Here is a 22144-nt window from a genome sequence, read left to right as displayed (position 1 = left end):
CCTCCTACCTAGGTCTACTAGCCTAGATAGTAACACAATTTTCGTGGTATGAAAGCCATCTTGCGCAGAAGAGAGATGACAGTCGTGACCAGCCAAGTGTAAAAACAAAAATTAACAGCATTTTCAGGGGATTTCAAGACACCGGCCCATGTTATGCTTTTCCTACAACTATTTTTCCCACAATTACATTCACAATTGTCTATTATTATTAAATCCCCCAAACGTCAGTCAGCAAAAAAGACAACTTGCAAATGACATGCGATGGGTCACATAAAGTATGTAAATATTGATTTTACTATTTTGTTTAGGCCTGGTTCACACTAGCTAGCGGACTGTAATCCAGAAATTGAGACAACCGATTGCAGCCTGCGTGATAGGCTATCCAGATCGTGAACGCAATGGAATAGACTAGAGATAATAACCTTTGTTTCATTAATAATAGCCTATAAGCTTATTTTATATCCTTGGTGTCAAATCAGGGTCGCAGGGTTATTTTATCACATGCAGAAGAAAAAGGCTAAACAAGCTGTCATTAACACATTTCGATGAAAGGGCTTTTTCTACTTTAAAAGAACTAGGCCGAATCTAAATCTACAGTATATTATTATTATACACAGTACTAGTAGCCTGGAGTTTTTTTACTTTGTTTTGTTTTTCATCAATCAATCAATATAAAATAATAAATGAATGATTTTGTTTGTATGATTTATTCACTCATGTATGGGATGTGTTCTTTCTTCTCCGTCGCACAAATCATTGAACCTCTTGTACGTCGTCGGAATAATTCATGCTGCTGATCACACCAGTTTTCCGAATATCATTTTTTTTCTCGCCAATTGACATCCACCATTTGCAAATAGCTAGTAGGCTAACATTATCATAGAGTACAGTGTTTAATGTCTAGGCCGGTAGTACTACACACAGGATTTGCTTCCGGTTCAACAAAATAAGTGACTTTCGGTAAATGATGTCAGTTATTGGTAGTAAATCATGAAGATCATGAATGTGTGTGAACAGACATTCTGACCTTGAACTATTTTATCTGGATTAGAGGCTATGTGTGAACATAACCTTTTAATTATTATTGATAACCTGTATACTATTAAAGTACATGGTGTTTAATAATATATTTATTTGTTTATACAAAATGTTAATTATATTATAGTAAATGAGATTACTGTATAACATTAAGAAGATAAGGTAATTGAGCACAACATAATGTAGTATAATGTTGGTTCTCCACAGACCCCACCATGGGGGTGGGGGGCTGTGGCACGGTCCAGTCAATCAAGGAAATTTCTCATCAAGCGTGCTCATCATTATGGGTTTATTAATATTATATTTATTATTACTGTTTGTTTGATTTTAAATTTCTAACTGTCACACATTTTTTAATAAATCAGTTTTTTTTTATCTGGCTTGCCCTTGTGTTTGTTACTAGACATTCCTTGGTACTCTGTAGATCTATTTTTGTAGAGAGCCATCTTACAATAGTTTGAGTCCATTATAGGACAGGTGTTAATTTCAGAACCTATCATAAACCAGTCTGAGATCAACATTTTTCCCTTTCTTAATAAAAGTATCACTGAACTTTTTGAAACATTCTCCTCTTTGAGTTTATTGGCTGTAATTCTATTTTTAGTTATTTAAATTTACTTGCTAAAGTTAATTGGTTATCCGCACTTGGTGGATAACCCCTTGTTATTGTTAGGATCTTTTTTTTCTATTTTATTCAGATTTCTTTCCACAAATTTTGCTTGAAAATAGGCAATTCAATGCAAATTTGTGTAAAAAATAAGCCTATTTTGAGACGATTATAGCTCCTTAGGATCAAAGGTGACCCCTATTTCTTAAATTTTATTATGGAAGCCGATGAGTTGTAGATATCAATTCATGTCAAATTTGTACCTACCGGATGTTCTGACGTCACCATTCAAATTTTAAAAATATAATTTTTTGTGCTTTAGTACTAGTTAATCTTTGATTGTTTTTTAGGGTTGTTACTATTAGAAGGGGAGCTACTATTAGAGTAGTGGGTTACTATTACTAATCTTAAATTAGGCACCTGAAAATTGTAACCCACCCCCAACTTTTTCCGGTCAGCAACTCGCAGCAAAATAATGAAAAAGTAGGAATAAACAATTTTGGTTAAACTCTAATTTTATAAACTCAAAAACACTCAATCCTCCCCGAATCCAGAGATCAACATGCAATATCTCCTTATTTTCAAAATACGGCTGCATCATAAGTTTTTGTGACTCTAATAGTAACCCCCATGGATTAGAGTGTGGGTTACTATTAGAAGATTTACGGTACCCCATTTCATCCTACATTTTAAAATGTTCTCTCTCAATCAATTGTCTTTCGCATGCATTAAAAAAATTTGAATTTTTATTACGTCGTCATATAAAAAATAAGAACCGTGTGACTTACTTAATTTTGTCTACAGTATATTTCAATCTGTTATAGCTCCTCAGAATAAAAGTGACCTGCATGATTAAAACTTATTATGGAAGCTGTCGAATTGTTGTAGATATGAATTCATATACAAGTTTTGTCTAGGCCAAAAAAAAAAAAATTTTGTTTCCAGTCGATTTTTCTTGAAAAAAATTCCAGTCAGGAGGCCGGATAATTTTTTTTTTGCGCTGTAGACGTACATACGCGCGGCTAAACTAGGCCTAATGTTTACATAGACCTGACACAACGGCACGAAAGCGCCTGTCTGTACAGATAAAGAAAAATAGCCTATCCTAGTCTATTTTAGACCTAGCTATAGAGCCTAGGATAGACCTATTTCAACAGATTATTAAATTAGTAGGCTATCCTATATTAAATAAGCCCTACCCTCAGCCTAGACAAAACATCAAACATATTTGTAATTGTAACCAAAACAATATCGTCCCGGCCGCCGTGCGTGGTAAATCATGGTATAGATAGTACATTAAAATACAGGGGTGTACACTTTTAATAATCAAGCTAAAAATGTTCCTCGATCGGAGGTCACTGAAAGTATTAAAGTCGCACCACCCCCGCCTCAATAATCGAGCTAGGCCTAGCCGCCGTCGTTGAAAAAAAATTACACGCAATTCGATCCTCCCGCTGATTCGATATTGCGAACATAACACACGCAAAATTCAATTCATTGGGAAAACAATTCCATTTGACGTACACGCACCCTCTGATAAGAAAATACCATGTGCGTTCCTGCACGGTCTAGTCCATTATACGTGTAAAAAGAGGGGTGTCCACTTTTAGTACCAAAGTTAAACACGCACCACAACCCGAAGATCTTAGAAGTATATTATATTTATATTTTATCGCACCCACCTCAATAATTCAGCCGAGAGATCATCGAAAAATCTTATTTAACAACGTCGTACACTAAATTAACAAACGCGTTTTTACCGAAGGAAATGGTATAGTCCACAATACATGTGCAGAGTGCAGGAGGAGAGCGAGAGGAGTCGGCGTCCACCATGCCATGTCCTGAAGAAATATGTTTTGAATTCTTATAAATATGGATTATACTAACAAAAAAGCTTCAGAAATCGAAACTCGGAAAATAACTATGATTTATTTTCTACTACATAATGTCATTGGCTTGATTTTTACCGTGGTTAAAACTCTGTGTATGAATAGTCGTAGGTATGGCCTACAAACAAATTGTTTTTGTATCATGTTTTCTCCGTCCGCTGCCAGCTAAGTTCGGCTAAGTAGCTTGCTGTTGTTAGGGTCTTCACATGCCTTTTTTGATCGCATTGTTTTAAACTAAACGAAACATTAAAAAACATCGTACCTTATTATTTATATGGATCGTTAATACACCTAATATTTATATGAAATAAAACCAGATGTAGACAGTCCTCTCCTACCAGGTCTACTATGCTATCTGATGAATAGGGGAAATCCCAAAAAAAATTGTTTTTGTAATTTTTTTTTTTTTTTTCGACAAAAATTCCACCCGGGCGCTCAACTGGAAACAAGCTATTTTTTTATTTTGGCCCTATATGATGTCATGACATCATCATATGTCCAGTTGAATTCAAAAAGTCAGATTTTCAAATTTTCATTAATGTAATTATTTAGATAATTATCTTCTAAAATTCCTATCTTTATGTTACATTTTGATGACATTTTGTTAAAAATTGGATTAAAATAAAAGATGGGTCTCGTAATTTCATCTATGCATATAACAAACAGTGTATTCTGTAAATACTGTTATGCTTTATGACACAAAATAGGAACAATTGTAAACATATTTAATTCATGTCATAGGATGGCATAATAATTGTCAACGTTCATATTTTAACGTACGTGCATGTTGCGTTGCGCGGAACCCGAACTCGTCAAATCAAAGTGACAAGTTCAAATCTAGTTTTTTTTAGTTTTGATGTAATTTATTTTTGTAACTGTATGTATTGTTAATGTTTACGCACCATTTTATAAATGTGTGCCGCTGATCCAAAAATGTTGTTCGAATAAAATTTGAGTCAATGTTCCATGAAGAAGCTTTGTCTATGCCCATTGTTAACTAGTGCTGCTACAATTTGCATTTTTGCTATGCATTGATGTGTGTTTTTTGTGTTGTATTTTTTAATTATTATTTTGGAATGCTATTGCATTTGCCATTTTGGCGAAGAGGAAAAAAATAATATTATGAGCATATTTTAATGCCATTCCATTTTAACATATAAATCTGCATTTTTCATAAAATTATGCATAACCCATAGTCATTTTTTTCAGAATAGCTTTCAGTAAGCAACAGGCTACCAAAATATGATTAACAATTTTATTTGGAAATAAAAGTCATACATAAAAAATGTGATCATATCCAGGTTGACTATAAAAATCAACACCCAACATGCATATCCTAGCTAAAAAGGCTGCAGTGTTTGCCTACTTTACTTACAGCAGCTAACTCGCTAGCTAATCTAGGGCCTAGGCTAACTAGAGGCCTACTAGAAAAATATGCAGAGAAAACAGACTGATGAGATGACTGGCTGTACAATGTTTAAATAAAGTGTTATATTAAAATCAGTGTTTTTTGTATTTCCTCTCATTGCAATAAAAACATTTAATACGTGTGGCTTGTCAAGAGCCATGGCTCTGTAGCTTGTTAGATTGCGCCCTCAATGTACATTGTGCACAAAAAAATACAAATCAAATCGATTTTGCATCCCAGATGAGCTATTTTTTAAAAATTTTGAAAAAAGCATATCAAATATTATGATTATTTTTTTTCTTTTGACTAAACAATATGTGCAGATTTTCAGTTTACTGAAATTTAACATTTTTTGCCAATCTTTTTTTTTAAATTTTATTTCTGTCTTGATTTTTAGAATGTCGATGAGGTTCCTAACCTTGGATGTTGGTGGTACGTATGCAGTCACACCAAGTTATGTCAACAATCCTGAAGATTTCACCTGTCAACTGGTTGCACACTATAATCAAATCAATGACCTAACAAGAGAATTAAGTAAACTTCATGAATTTATTCCGGCAGATGAAGGAAACTTGCCACAAGAGTATCTTCACCCTGGCTCTGTTGGATGTGTTAAGTCAAAAGATGGAAGATGGTATCGGGCAGTCTTGACATCAACCCTTCAGAATAGTAACATGATCCAAGTGAAGTTTCTCGATTATGGAACCATAGAAAATACCCACATTTCAAATGTGAAGCAAATCGGTTCACAAGAGTATGTTGATCTACCCATCCAAGGTCTAGATTTCAAATTATGGAATGTAAAACCAACAGGAGTGTCTTGGTCAGACTCTGAAATAGATTTTTTTCGGAAAGAGGTTCAGGGAAAAGAGTTTGTTGTAAAGGTGGTCAATGTTACCTCACCGCGACACTTTGAAGTTACAATGCTTGGCTGTGACCGACTTGAAATTAACAGGCACTTCAGAGGTACTTTAAGTCCATTACAACCTAATGCAGGAATCTCACCACCACCAGGAGTAATGCAGGGACCACCAATGACCAATAATCCTCATAGAATTACCAGAGGTCAGGCGCTTGTATCTAGTCTACCCCAAAGAAGTCAACCAATATCAAATAATTTGCCACATGTTAACCAGATAGTACTGAAAAACCAGTTCTTAAAGGTGGGATCTGCAGTTGTCATCACTGTGACTGCTGTCCATGATTTTTTAGATGTTGTCTGCCATGTAACACAGAATCTCCAAGCACTTAATGCCCTGATGAGAGATATTGCTAAATTCTATTCAGCTCTGTTGCCAAATGATCTCGCCTTGGGTAGTGTTGTTCCTGGTCTGGTTTGCTGTGCTAGATTTACAATTGACAATAACTGGTACCGTGCTGAAATCATCTGTGTTCAAAGTCAAGGTATTGAAGTAGAGTATGTTGATTATGGCATCAGGGAAGTCTTACCAATTAGCCGCTTAAAAACAATCAATACAGCCTTTACAATACTTCCTAAACAAGGCATTCATTGCAGTTTGGTAGATGCTGGACAATCTGTGAATTTTCCTCAAGGTTCATTGCAGAAATTGCAAAAACATGTAAATCAGAATTTTTCAGCTCAAGTTTTGAAAGAAATAAAACCAGGGAAGTATTCTATAATCCTCTTCGACAACATTGGGCAGAACATCTTGTCAAGATTTATGAATGTACCTGGTACTACAGATGTTGGACAAACTATTGCAGCTCCATCCATCAGAGTTGGCCAGCAGTTTCCAGTAGAAGTCACAAATGTTGTCAGTGTCAGTAAATTTTCGTGTCAACTGAAGAGTACTTGTGGAGAACTTCATACACTGATGGATAAGATTCACAATTATTACACAACTAACAGCAGTACCATGTCACTACGACAAACGTCCAAGGGTATGATATGTTGTTGCCAGTTTAGTGAGGATGATGGTTGGTACCGGGCACAGGTCATTAGTCTTAGTGGTGGTGAAGCGGAAGTAAAGTACATCGATTATGGTAACACAGAGAAACTTCCATTAAATCGGATTAAAGACCTTCAACCTGAGTTCATGACCCTTCCGATGCAGAGTGTAGATTGTTGTTTAGATGTCTCTTTAAGCGATAGCCAAGTCGAAAAATCAGTGTTCGAAAGTTTAACTATGGAAAAAACACTAAGTGCAATACTTTTGCAGGAGGAAGCAGACAGTATATTCCGCATTAAGTTGTTTGATGGCAGTACAGATATTGGACTAGAATTATCTAAATCAAATATTTCTGTTTCTCAAGATCAGCAACATCCATTGAAACAAAATCCACAATCCAAGCAGCCATCAAAGTTCTTTTTTCCTAAATCAACCTTGGAGTTCGGTGTAGAACAAAATGTGTATGTCACCCATGTCGAAAATCCAGAATGCTTTTACGTACAACTCTCTGACTTGTCATCTCAAATGGATACAATGGTAGATGCAATTCACAATTACTATTCCAAACTAGCTCCAAATGATGAGAATTGCAACCCTGAATTAGGTATGTCATGTGTTGCTAAATATACTGCAGATAATGGTTGGTATAGAGCTACAGTCACTGGCTTGTATCATAATGGAGATGTCCAAGTTCTTTTCGTTGATTATGGGAATGTTGAAGTACTCAAGAGATCTGCATTGAAAGAGTTGCACAAAGACTTCAAGCTGTTGCCGTCTCAGGGAATTAAATGTGCCTTAATGGGAATACATAGTGGTACAGAAGAGTGGAGTGCAGACATAACCTATGGCTTTGAGGAACTTGTGTTAAATAAAGAACTTTCAATAAATGCTCTTCAATATGACAATGATGCCAATCTGTACCATGTACAACTTTTTGACAGTGACAGGTGCAACCTCTCAGTTAAACTGTTAAAGGTGGCAGGAAGTGGGTCAGCTGGAGTAACGACAAATCCATATGATGTTATAACTTTCACACAAGGACAGTACGAGAATGTAATGATTTCTCACTCGGATGATCCTGGCAATTTCTGGTGTCACATTGCAGAAAAAATTCCAGAAATTGATGCTCTAATGGATGACCTGTTTGAAGCATATGATAACGACAACATCCAAATTCTTGGATCGAAGGCGAAGGCAGGTATGTCTTGCTGTGCAAAATATTCTGATGGGTCTTGGTACAGAGCAAAGATTCTCAAAATCAAAGGACAAGAAGCAACTATACAGTATGTAGATTATGGAAATACTTCTGATACAGAAATCAATGAGTTGAAGCCGCTTTTACCAAACTTTGCCAACTTACCAGAGCAAGCCATTGCTTGTTCCTTGGTAGGTATTGCCCCGATTGGTACATCATGGAGTGTTGAAAGCTGTACAGCATTCAATGAAATGGTAATTGAAAAGAAATTGGTCCTTCATGTAATTAGTCAAGAAGAATCAGGCCGATCACTTGTTGAACTGGTAAACACTCAAGAAGATTGTGTCATAAATGACAACCTGGTCAGTAAAGGATTAGTTAAATCAACCAAATCATCATATAGCAGTAAATCTTCAAGATCATCTTCTAGAATGAGTTCAAGAGGTTTACCTGTCAACCGGATTAATTCAACAGACAACTTGTCTAACTCAAGTTCTACAACAAGCCTACCATCACTTGCTGTTACTAGCTTTAAAGATGCATCATATCGTCCAGGATCTAAACTTGCTGTGTACATATCTCATGCTGTTTCACCAGCTGAATTTTGGTGTCAGTCCGTAGAAACATCAGGACTGCTTGAAGAAATTATGAATGGCATTGACCAGTATTACAGTAAACTTGGTCGAACAGAGCAGAGTCTTGACATCACAACAGTAGGGACTCCTTGTATTGCAAAATACAAAGCAGATGATGGTTGGTATCGAGGTATTGTTATAAACAAACACATGGGCAGCCTTGATATTAACTTTGTTGACTATGGTAATACTGAACGTGTCTCAGTGACAGATGTAAAGCAGATTTTGCCAGAATTCTTGAACCTTCCAATACAAGGTCTAAAATGTGTGCTAAAGGGTATGGAAAGCAATGGTGCCAGTCCAAAGATGAAGAAAATGTTTTCTGACATTGCTTCCGGAATTGAAGAATTCAATTGTAGTATTGTGACAGAATCTAGTGGGGTGTATGAAGTGGATTTAGAATGGAATGGAAAGAAAATGAGTTCAGAACTTGCCTCATATGAAAGCAAAAATGAGAGATCTAGTTCTAAAAGTAGTGATGAGGTTTTTGGTACGCCACCAAGAAAGCAAAATCAAAAGTCATCTATGCCATCAAAAGACACTTTTGATGGTGGAAGTTTTAGTCGACCTAACAAAACTAATGACAGGGAACATCAAGAAAGTAGAAGAAGCGGATTTGGACAGAAACCAAGTGGATTTGACAGTAAACCACAAAAACATCCTACCATATCATATATTGCCGATTCCTTTAGTGTTGGAGGATCTGAGGATTTTTTGGTTAGCCATATTGAGTCACCAATGCAATTTTGGTGTCAACCATTAAAATCATGTGCTGACTTGGATAAATTGATGGAATTGATAAATGAAGCACAGCATGAACCAATTGATACTGTACAACCGGGTAGTCCATGCATAGCCAAATTTAAAGATGATGATGGCTGGTACAGAGCTCTAATAAAAAAGCAGCTTTCTAACTCAACAGTAGAAATCCAGTTTATTGACTACGGAAATAGTGATACAGTCTCAAAATCTGACCTAAAGATGTTAACATCAGCATTTGCTGATCTACCTGCACAAGCAATAGAATGTAGAATGAAAGGTCTGATAGAAGAAGCAGCTACCCTTACTGATGAGTTGGAAGCTTTGGTAACAGAAAAACAACTTGTTGCTAGCATATCAAGAAAAAAGGAGAGAGTCATTGAAATCCAGCTCACTGATACATCAGGTATCTCAATAGTCAATATGTTAAATAGTAAAGCTTCTGCGAAACCAATGAAGTTCACCCCTCTAGATATCAAGGTTAGTGGCAAAGAAGACATTTACATCACTAGCACTGACAGTGGAGGAGTAATTTTTGCACAGTTTGGTAGTCAGGCACACTTACTTGAAGAAATCCAGAATAAGCTTCAAACATACTATGCTAGTGGAAGCAATGAAAATTTGACAGACTTCAACCAGAACCAGCTATGTTGTGCACTCTTTAAAGAAGATGGGTTGTGGTACCGAGCTACAATTGAAGGACCTGGTGAAAACGATACAGTTCTTGTAAGATATATTGACTTTGGTAATGTTGAGGTTCAAAAGAAATCTACCTTAAAATGTTTAATCCAAGGTGTTGCAAATGTGCCTCCCCTTGCCGTCAAGTGCACTCTCAATGTTGAAAATGCCAAAACATGGACTGCTGTCAACAACCAAAGATTTAGTGAAATGGTAACTGATAAACTTCTACAAGCTGAATTCTTATCAGATACAAAACCGTATAGTGTAAAACTGGTACTTGATGGAAGCAGTGTTGCAGAATCATTTAAAACAATAGTAGAAGAAACCCCTGAAGTTAATGTACCTATCAAGTTTAAGAGCAGTCACTTGAAAAACAAGATGGAAGTGTTTGTTAGTCATACAGGTTCTATTGATCAGTTTTGGTGTCAGCCTGCAAGTAGTGCTGATGAACTAGCTGCTTTAATGGATTCAATTCATGAAGTTTATAGCTCTTTAGCAGAAGGAGAAAGGTCGGTTCAGGAACCTACAATCGGTATGCCATGTATTGCGAAATTTGCAGAAGATGACGGATGGTATAGAGCAACTATCATTAGTGTAAGTGAAGAAGGAATAAATGTAATGTATGTTGACTATGGAAATAGTGCCATAGTTTCAAATACTGACATCAAGACCATTTCATCTAACTTTATTGCCTTACCACCACAAGCAGTTCAATGTCAATTAAGAGGAGGTAAAAACTGGAAAGAAGAGGCAGTTGAAAAGTTTGAAGAAGAAACAACTGATAAGAAACTGCTCGTTGAAGTTGTGGACAAGAAAATAATTGAAGGCAAGGTTGTTAGCAAAGTCAACCTTCTTGATATGGGCACAAGTGTTCTCCAGAAACTTTTGGAAGCAGACCTTGGAGAAGCAGTTTCTGATGGAGATGACGATGTAGAACCTTTACAATACGAGTCGTCTGTTAATTTAGTTAAAGTAAATGAATCGCTAGAAGTTTATCCATCATCAATTATATCTGTGGATGATTTCAATGTTCAACTCAACAAAACCGCTAATGATCTGGCAGAGCTCATGGACACACTTTATGAAATCTATTCAGCTGATGATGTTGAAAATGCTTCTCATTCGCTTGGTCCTTGTATAGCCAAGTATGCTGAAGATGGCGGATGGTACAGAGGAGAGGTGACAGAAGTGACAGAACAGTCTGGTCTTGTGTTCTTTATCGATTATGGCAATTCAGAACAGGTGCCTTGGACAGATATCAAGACCACATGTATTGAAGCTACAGTGATACCAGCTCAAGCTGTGAAATGCAAATTAGCTCTTCCAGAAGATATATCAAATAAAGAAGAATTGTCTATCAAATTTCAAGAGTCAGTGGCAGATAAGTTGCTAATTGCAGAATTTATCTCAATAACTGATGGTATTTGGACTGTGAAGTTAACTGAAGATGACCAGCCTCTCATAGACAAACTATTAAAAGGTAAATTAAATCAAATTGTGCATAAAACAACAAAACCGTGTCAGAATACTACATGTTTTTTTGGCCATTGCCATAATGCTTTAATTAAATAAAATATAGTTTTAAATTATTGTACATGCTCCTGAAAAAAATGCAATATAAAAATAAATATACAATAACAATTTGAGAGATAACCATATTTTGATATTAATAAAATTGTATTCTTATTATCGGTCACCTTCCATTCCAGTCAAAGCTTCATCAACATCAACACAGCTACAGGAAGTAGCATACAAGCCATTGTCTTTGAAGGAAGGGGATGAGAAACGAGTGGTTGTAACTTGGTCTGAATCTCCAGGAGATTTCTGGTGTCAGTTGGAAAGCATGGTGGCTGATTTGGATGCTTTAAGTGAGATGATTCAGGCACATTATTCAGCATTAGGTAAGTTTTGTGTGGTTTCTCAAAAGACCTTGCTATATGTAGGTGGGCAGGTGTTTGGTTAAAGGTCAAGAGACAAAGAAAATATTAAGATTTATTATGTCTTGATTCAAAATGATTAAAGTAAGATCCCCTTCTTAGGGACACAGAAACACCAAAAATGGGAAATATATGGTCAATGGAACCCAAAAAGTCTCTTTAATAGAGGTTGGCAATAGTGTTTCCCTTATGTCATAGAAAAGTGTCGCCATAGTTGATTAGGTGGTTGATTCACAAAGTTTATTAGAAACAACTCTACTGTTTTTTTAATTGACATAATTTTACATACTATTTTTGTAGGTGATGATGCTGAAGTTATCTGTGATCAAAAAGTTGGTACCCTCTGTGTTGCACCCGTTGAAGAAGAAGGTGTTTGGTATCGTTCACTTATTACAGAATGCAGTAATGACAAAGCAACAGTCCAATATGTGGATTATGGCAACACAGGCGTTCTTTCAAAATCAAAAATCAAAATCATTCAGAACTCTTTTCTTAGCCATCCAGTGTTTGCTTTCCATTGTAACCTTGCTAGCATCTTGCCTAAGGATGGTTTATGGAGTGCAGAAGCATCTGAGGCCTTTGAAGCTGTTGCTTTTGAAGGTACTTTAACAGCATCTATTAAGAGTATCAGTGATCGCCAATGTTTTGTCACCTTAGTAGATGATAATGGTGTTTCCTTAAATCAAACTTTAATAGACTCTGGTTTTGCTGTGAAGATGTCTAACAATGTTCAGGCACATAGTACTTCTGAAGATTATCAGTATGTTAAGATGCCAACGCCCATTGATCCACAAGTTGAAGTTCAAATATCTCATGTTGAAACACCTCACAAGTTTTTTGTTCAACTAACATCTAAAGCGGAAGAGCTGGATCAGATGGCAACTAAAGTGATGGATGTTGCTCTAGCAGCTACACCATTAACAGAGGCAATTGTAGGAGATGTCTGCCTTGCGAAATATTCACTAGATGAAGTGTGGTACAGAGCTGTGATTACCGGAACAGAAGATTCACATATATATGTAACATTTATTGACTATGGCAACACTGATGCTTTGCAACTACATGATCTTAAAAAAATGCCTTCTGAATTGCAGTCGATTCCTGCCCAGGCTTTAGAGTGTACATTGCATTCTGTAGCACCTTTAGAAGATTCATGGGAAGATGCTGCGTGTATTGCCTTTGAAGAGGCTGTTATAGAACAGTTGTATGACGCAACATTTTCTGGTACGTCTGTAGAGCTATTCACCAAAGAAGGAAACAATTTGAAAGATTTTCTGTTTGAAGTAGGAATTTGTAAACATTCAGAAGTTGCACCAGAAGAAGACAAAGAAGCTTTGCAAGATTCAGTTGCTGTTGAAGAAGCAGGTGCTGTAGTTGAAGATGAGCAGCTTTCTGAAATTGCAAGTATTGCCAAGTTAGTTGTAGATGAAGTCATTGAAGGAGCTTTAACACACCTTGAAGATGAACTCAGACAATGTTCTGATTCAATAATACCACATGGAGAAGACCTTAGCAGCACCATTGAAAGTGAAAATTTGACGGTCGATAATTTTTCGCTATCAGAAAACATAATAGAATCAAAGAAACCTACAGACACCACTGAAAAATCTGCTAATGAACTATCGACTGAGAACATTATCATTGGTTCACAAACGGTTGACCAAATTTTGGATGATATTGTTGAAGCTTCTCTTAGACAATCCAATCTCATCGGAACCGAAGAAGCTGAGAGTACTGAAGATGTTACCAATAATGTGGAAGATGCCAGTGAATCTACAGAGGATGTTGGTTCGACCGATGTTGACACAAATTGTAATACTGTTTGTCAAGATGCTTCATCTGCTAATGTGACTTTGACCAAGAAAGCAGGGTCTGTCACAGAAGAATGGGAAGTCATCAAAACCCCTGAAGGAGCAGCCAAAACAGATAATCTTGAAGATTCAAAAGAAAATAAACCACATGTAAGTTTTGTCAATTAAAATTTAAATGCAACATAATCGTTTATTTTTTCAGTTTCTGCTATTGAAATATAGTTACTGGTTGATTGAATCGTTGCTTATTTCAGTTATTGAGTTTTTCCACATATCATTTCCAGTTTAAATGTATAATAGTTCCCTTATAAAATGCAAGTGATTTCCAAGTTGTCTTAATTTGGCAATAGGACAAAAAACGTGCGACAAGAAAACCTTGGAATGTGAAAAGGAATACCACCCAATCATCTTGTTTTATTTCATAGGTAAGGGGTTACTTATAATTATCAACAAAAAGCACTGATTGGCTGCCAAATGTCACTATTTCACAATGGATGAAATTTAAAAACTCCTGGGTGTCAACAATGTTTTTGTAACCCAACGTAAAACACTAACCACAGTTTTGTTTTTTATTATATTTTTCATAACTTTATGAATATAATTTAATATTTTTTTAATTGAATTATTACTGTTGTTGACGCTTTTGTTTATAGATATTGTGTATGTAATTTGTTTTATTTACTTGCATTGATCGTCTCTACAATAACCAATGGATAACAAGTTTAGTTTACACCAGTACTCTTTCAAACAAGGCCATATACATGGCTGTAGTCGCGTGCGCAAATTTGAGTTAGTGTTTACCAACCAACTGACCGACATAGTGAGCTGTAAAGTCGCATTTGCATGCGACTAAAAATGTAGCCTTAGTTCAAACTTTGACTTTAAAGTTGTTTTAGTTTTGGTATGGATTTGTGACATCTACTGTAGCAGCCAAAGGGTATTGTCCAATGATAGGATTGAGAAGTAAATAAAATGTTTTAAATTAATATCACTTCTTCTTCGTAACAAAATTTCGATTTGAAAAAGATGATTGAAAAAAAGATTTAGTCTGATAAATGTTCTGCCAAAACTTTTAGTGCGAATTAGTAGATGAATAAGAATTAACTACAGTATGATGAAAATCTGAATACCAGCATTTAAGTCTATTATTAGTTGAGTCACTCTTTTATGTACAGTTAATATACTAATTAACTGTACCATATTTTATTTTTTAAATCCTTTTTCAATAACATTGTTTTGAACTTTTGCTCTATTTTAATATTTACATATTATAATTATTTACATTTTGCATTTTAAACTTTTTATTTGACAGTCACAATAATATCTTATCTCAAGCTCTGAATTTTTCCCCCATCCCTATTACTGTATTATGAGTGCAATAGTTTTCATTTTGACTTGGATGGCACAGTATAGCTGTATTTTATGATGTGTAAAGCTCTGTCTACACTATCAAACTAGTTTGACAAAGAAAGTGTGATGTGCCCAAAATATGGTAGTGGTATGCCCAAATATGAGTGATATGACATCATGTCCATATATGAGAACATCACACTTTTTTTGTCACATAGGCTTTAGAGTACAAACAATATTTGTATTCTGTGTCTGTCAAATTTAATCCTTGTTCTCTAATTTCCAGCTGGATAAGGTTTACAAGTTAAAAATTATTATCATGGTTTTTATTTTACAATTTTTGTATTCATAATTATAATTATTATTATTAATTACTGTTTAATTTTAGGAAGCTGTTGAAGATTTGAATCCTGTAGATTGTGAAGATCAACAATCAAATACAGAGAGCACTGCTGAAGATGGCGACTTCATAGAGGCTAGCATTAAACCAGATGACGACTTCACGGAGACTAGCATTAAACCAGATGATGACTTTACAGAGACTAAACCAGATGATCTCAAGTTAGATGATGATGATGATGAGTTTCTTGATGCTGTTGATGAAGATAGTATTATGCAAAATCCTAGCAAACCTGACAACCTTGAAAATCCTGCATCACAGGAGCCTAGCACCCTGCCTGAAAGTGACCAGCTTGAAAATCCTGGATCAGATGAGCCTAGCAGCCCATCTGAAAGTGACAAACTTGAAAATCCTGGATTAGAGGAGGCTAGCAGCCCATCTGAAAGTGACAACCTTGAAAATCCTGGATCAGAGGAGCCTAGCAGCCCATCTGAAAGTGACATACTTGAAAATCCTGGATCAGAGGAGCCTAGCAACCCATCTGAAAGCGACAAACTTGAAAATCCTGGATCAGAAGAGGTTAGCAAACCTCTAGAGACTGATTTAGAAAATGTTGAGAAAGAAGTGGTAGTAGAACAAATACATGAAGAATAAATAACCTGTAGTTTACACATTAAAAACTTATATATATATTATGTGCTATTTTCAATTAAATCCATTTGAACCTTTTAGGAAGAAATAGTGGAAGATTAATGGGAAAATATAGAATTTTTTTCCGTCCAAATACAGGTAATTGGTAAAAAGGAAATTAGTGAGTATCGCATGTAATGAAGAAAACGTAAAGAAACATACCATATCTTCATTGTTATTGTTTCTTAAATCATAAAATTTTTTCTCTACAATGCCTGTTATGGATTTTAAAAAATATTTTAATGAGATTCTTTTCTAAGTTAAACATGTTCTGGTATTATTTTGATGTTAAACAACCAGCATTTGTATTGTACTAACTGTTTCAAGAAAAGGTCTCTTAGATAAATTGGTTTAGTAAATGATTAGTTTGTTTAGCTATTACACTGAAAAACACATAGATTGTTAAAACCGCTCTCCCCAGTTTTGAAATTTCAATAATTTGTGTTTTTTCCCCAAAAAAATTATTTTAAAACCTTTCACTTTTAAATTTAAAATTGTGTGCTACTAGCGAAAATAATTACTTCCATAACTAAAAAGAGAGTTTTTCAGATATATGCCTGTATGACTACCTACTAAGCGTGGTTAGTCGTTTTTGCTTTTACACCGAGATAGTAGATATGTAGCAGTAGATATGATTAGCCCATATCTAAATCACCAGACATTTTAGATATATAGAAAACAAAAAATGAGATAATCAAAAAGAAAGAAAATCAAGTAAGTGTTCCTTTCATTATATTTAGCTTATTATTTTCTATATTTTATTGATAACTATGTTGAGAATGCTAGTTAACCTTGTTCAATAAAGTTTTGCATTTAAGATTGTTACTTTACTGCAGTAGTGTTTTTACTGTATTAGTGTCTGTAATTACCATAAAAAAAAAAGATAAATTCATTTCCAATGGTAGCATAAAATGCGTATTTACACAAATTCCACATGATTTGCATACACATATTTCTATGAATTTCGGTTTTTAATTTTAGAAATAGATTATTTCGCACGGTAAACAAAAGCAAATTACACAAGAAAATGGTAATCTACAGGGAAGTGTAGTGCTACTCTTCCCTGTTTATTAAATACCCAATTCACACGTAAACACCAATGTAACAAATTGTTTGCATTAATCTCCCGGGATAATCTTACGAATTACTACGCGTTCACACGCTAGTTTGTCACGATGTAATGTAATGTAAACGTACTGTAAACAACTCTTTAGAAAGATATGATGCAGCTGAGGTACTGGGGCCTGTTAAGATCACCCAACGGAAATGCTTATACGAAGGTGAAAATGTGTTACGATATGTTACATTGTTTGAGATTTGTATACGTGTGAATCATATTTACCGTGTTCTATTGTATCCATTATTCTTTTATTAACTTAAAGCATCTCGAATACACAGTTTGAAATAACCGTTTTTGTGGTGTTGTTTTCCGTCATAATGATATACAAAAAAACATGAAAGAATATTGCAATTTTATTTCTCTTGTCAACTTTAAAACAAAATAATACTATCGTTGTAATATTTCTGCTGTTCAGACTGAGAGAAAAATAAAAGAAGTAAAGAAAGATTCTAGAATTAATATTTCGGTTTAGTATTAATAGTCAATCTCTTCGAGTGACATGTCATTCATATGTTTTCCTAAACTTGGCCGACGATATATAAGGTTTTCCGAATGTTTCCGATGATTCATGTCGTCATCGTCAAGTGGCGGGTTTGATTCTTTACTCCACGCCTGTTTCACGGATCTTGGAAGAGATTTCGGGCGAGAAACTGAAGCTAAATCGGAGTTGCTTAATTCACCAAGTGGAACCGGCAGGTTATCTGCTGCCTGACTCATCAATCCCGTGTCACTAGTTGGTGGATTGTTTTCATTCAATTCTGGAAGGTATCGTTCTTTTGTAATCACCAGTACATCATCAAAAGCTAAATGATTTGAAGAAGAAGACTGACTTCTAGTTGTGTTCATCATCGCCGATCTTATAAGCCTTACTCCTTTTGTTGAAAAGATGTCATCTTGAAGTGTAGTATCTTGTAATGAAACGACTCTGTTGGTTATTCCTGCAGATTTACTTCCAATTGATCTGTGATGTTTCATCCAGAACGAAATGTCAGTTTTCTGCTTTTCAATTTTCTGTATACTCAAGACATACCTTAAGCATGCTTTAAATAGTTCTGGAAGTTCATTCAAGCTTCGTTCCCGTCGTATAACATTCCTAAATCTTCGTGTAACTCTGTCGACATAATTTGGATGGATTAGAGAACATAGTGTCTCTATCTGTAACCTGTTATCTGGATGAATTCTATATTTTTTCTTGTTTTCAAATTCGTCTGTAAGCCAGTCATAAGTAACACAAAGGCTTTCTGGATTCCGATTTTCCAAGTCTCGTGCTCTTGATTGTTCTTTCTTAACTGTTTCTAATCGTGCTATCTGTCCATCTAATTCCCACATTAGAATTTTCTGAGGAACAAGTGAGCTTCGGTTCATGGTTTCACTTGTTTTCAGTCGCCGACTAGTCCCGAAGGATCCCGCTTGTGAACCTTCCTCCTTCCTCTGGGGTTTTAGAGGATTGACCATGAGTCCTAACACCGTGTCCATGGTTTTGGTTCGCGTACACCGCGTCCATAACCCTTGGCACGCGGTAGATACTGTTGGCCTACTGCAGCCTCCGCCGATGGTACGGTTCCTTCTCTGCTGAGTAGAATAGAAATGTATTGAATTGTCATTATTGTTAGGCCTAGACATTGTTTGTTCCGAGGAACAAAGTCCGTGATCTTCATAATAAGTCATATCTTTTAAACATTCATTGTTGCTATGCTGCGCATAGGAATCTGGTTGCGTAATGATAAGTATTGAGTCATATTGCTTCTTTTTTGAATTGAAAATAAGGCCTAATATCAGAGAGATGTGGATTTCTGTATATAAAAAAAGGTTTCGCCGTCCTCTGTGCTTACACCACCCACCCGATAGGCTACCTGCCCGATCATGAATCATTGGAAGCAGACCGCGTTGCCATGGCCAAAACCTGAACAACTATCACATGGCAACAAAGTACGATCTTCTTGACGTGCGCGTGGAAGTACTTTAAGGCCGTACGTACGCACGCGTCCAAAAGGCAAATTCATTTTCTCAAACGTCTAAATCTCACTAACGTGTGACGGCTACCAATCATGTTGAATAACAAAAGACCGTGACATTTGAATCTTCTTTTATCTGTTGATTAAATACCCGTTCGCAGCAGCTAATTAGCCATACACAAGTGTGGTAAATCGATCTATTGTATCCTTTACATATTAAGTCATAATTATTTCCGACAAATCTGGCAACTAAATACTTTTTTTATGTAAACATAAGATTTGCAGAAAGTTTTCCTAGACTTATGATTTATTTTGAAACAGTGGGGTGTATTAATAAAAGAAAAATAATTAAAATATAATGTATAGGCCAACCCCTATTTTGTTGGCTTTTTTTCTCAGCAGGTTCAATTGAAAATACATTACTGTTACGGGGACACTTCGTGTTCGATTTTATATAGGCGTAGGCCTTATTCTTTATCACCTCCCCTCCCCGTGACCTGCCTACTCAACAAACCGACTAGCCCAGCTAGGCCCCGTTTCTCGTTGTGAATAATAATTATGCAAGTTCATGTCCGTCTCACAATGTCATAACATTAATGTTAGTGATGATGGAATTCAATTTAAACAGACACTATTAGTATTATCATTTATCTTGATACATGGAAATGGCCCACCAGGGCTTCGATTTCACAATGATACCAAGGTCTAATGAAACAATTTATCATAATTGTAGATATTATTTGTTGATTTATGATATGATGGTTTTAAGCACCGATTGAATATGATCAGAGTCCCTAACAAACAATATTGGTTGTATAGCTCAAATGGAAAGAAGTTATGAAATAGGCATATTGCTCGGACATTGCCATTTATTAAATGGGAGATATGCTTAGAAGTTAAGGGATCGATTCTCCAAAATGTTTTATTTGAATCCAATTAATGTTTCTTGTATGAGTAAATTTCTTTACTTTTCTACTAGACCTCTGGTGTTGTCATTCTTTGTAGAGGTCTAATGTTTCTTATGCATTTGCTTGAATAGTCCACAGGCTTTACACGAAACGTCACTACAGGTTAATTTAATATACGTCATTGTATTATAAACAATTAGTACAATTCTGATTCAAAACCTATTATTTTTTGGAACCAGACGACTTTATTCAACATTGTTACTAACTTGGAATGTAAGAGTTTCTGGTACCTAAAAAGTCTCTCATCTAAACTCGAACTATGTATTGTGAGGAGTTCATCATGAAAGGATGGAGGACTCGAGGAAGAATCTTGTACATCAATCGTTAAATTGCATTTGAAACGTTTTATTTTAAGAGTAGTTGGCCGTACAAGTTATATTCACCCCAACTTTCGTATGGTTGAGGTGGGGATGGAGAGAGGGATTAAAGAGGCGTGAAGTGGCACATTGTGTAGTGAAATTCTAAATACAAACACAAAATAACAATTCGATAAATACTTTGTGTTTTCTATATTTATTGTAGTTCATATAATGATATCTAACATAATATAAGATATGCTTAACTACTGACGTATTCACGTTTAGTAGTGGTAGTAGTAGTGACTACAGGATTGGAATCGTTATTGGTATATGTTGTGGTCGTTGAGGATGAGGATGATGACGACGATGATGACGACGACCTTTTCGTAGGTCGATTTTTAACATATCGACCTCGATATAAAGTATACACATTTCCATTGCGTCTGTAGCGTCGAACAATGCTCCACTTGAGTAGAAGAAGAAGTACTTCAGCCCAAAATGAATTTTCCTGATTACGTAATATCCGCCGGGTGTTTTTATAACAATGGTTAACAATGGGGATAGTATAAGACAGAGTATATCATTTCACTATAATAATAATAATAATAATAATATTTATTCGGTCATCAATGTAAAAATAACCAGGAATGAGAATAGGCTAAAGCCCAAACAGATTCTGCACTCACTCCATACAATACAGTCAGTTAAAGATAAAACCATATACAAGAAAAATACAAATAAATTATACATTTCACTAGAATTGTTATATAGATAGAAGTGAGACAATATAATTTTTGTAAGATTTGAATTAGTCATAGAGTTAGTAAAGATGCACCTGGTTAATTAAAACTAGTTAATTGAGGTTTTTGATTGATGTATGCCGACATAATCCAAAGACATAAGTTATTTGATCCGGATATTATAACAATGACTAAAACAAAAAGATGAATGAAGTTAAATAATAAGTATGTCTTGATTGAACTATACCGACAGGTAATTAACCATCTTCCAGTCGGGAAAGGAATTTCACACCTTTTTGTCAAACTAGTCTGATATGTAGACAGAGTTTCATTTTAGGATAATACAGTCGTTTGGACAAAGTTAATGAAGTTAAATAATAAGTATGTCTTGATTGAACTTTACCGACAGGTAATTAATCATCTTCCGGATTTGTTAACAAAGGGGTAGGAATTGAAAAGCAGTGACTCGGGGTGTTTGACATATTAAAGTTTAATGTGTGCCGTTATGATGTTACTTTCACTTTTTTGATGATTTTTGTTTTTCCAATGTTTAGGTTTATTCTCATTTAAATTGGTTACGTTTACGAAAAGATTTCTTTGTTTCCCTTTAAAATAAAACAAAAAGAAGGGTAAAGAGGGACGCTACTGACATCATGCATAAATTATTTTAGTGTGTATAAATATATGGGTAAATTTACAGTGAACTCACTTCCACATTCTTGATTAAGAGAATTTTATTTTACAATGGCTCATTACGAATCATCATCATCATCTACCGATTCTAACGATAGCTTGTTTATCGAATGCCAGAG

The 22144-nt window shown here is 35.3% G+C and overlaps 1 protein-coding gene across 2 annotated transcripts; it reads left to right on the top strand.

Moving 5' to 3' along the window:
* The first annotated feature begins 5263 nt into the window (after positions 1-5263).
* Positions 5264-17080, top strand: LOC144854635 (tudor domain-containing protein 15-like). Of its 2 annotated transcripts, XM_078712568.1 has the most exons (5): positions 5264-11602; positions 11832-12023; positions 12360-14020; positions 14221-14295; positions 15609-15745. In XM_078712568.1, exons 1-4 carry the CDS (start codon positions 5341-5343, stop codon positions 14293-14295), a joined length of 8190 nt encoding a protein of 2729 aa, XP_078568694.1. In that variant the 5' UTR covers positions 5264-5340; the 3' UTR covers positions 15609-15745. The 2 variants fall into 2 exon arrangements, with proteins under 2 accessions (XP_078568694.1, XP_078568693.1); XM_078712567.1 differs by lacking the exon at positions 14221-14295 and having other exon boundaries at positions 5271-11602; positions 15609-17080.
* The last annotated feature ends 5064 nt before the right edge of the window (positions 17081-22144 follow it).

Source organism: Antedon bifida, chromosome 10, assembly GCF_963402885.1.
Source record: "Antedon bifida chromosome 10, ecAntBifi1.1, whole genome shotgun sequence".
NCBI lineage: Eukaryota > Metazoa > Echinodermata > Crinoidea > Comatulida > Antedonidae > Antedon > Antedon bifida.
This window is presented reverse-complemented; position numbering and strand designations above follow the sequence as displayed.

Coding starts and splice junctions, on each gene's coding strand:
- LOC144854635 (XM_078712567.1), top strand. CDS start 5,341: ATGTCGATGAGGTTCCTAACCTTGGATGTTGGTGGTACGTATGCAGTC. Junction 11,603..11,831: donor CATAGACAAACTATTAAAAG/GTAAATTAAATC, acceptor CTTCCATTCCAG/TCAAAGCTTCATCAACATCA. Junction 14,021..15,608: donor CAAAAGAAAATAAACCACAT/GTAAGTTTTGTC, acceptor GTTTAATTTTAG/GAAGCTGTTGAAGATTTGAA.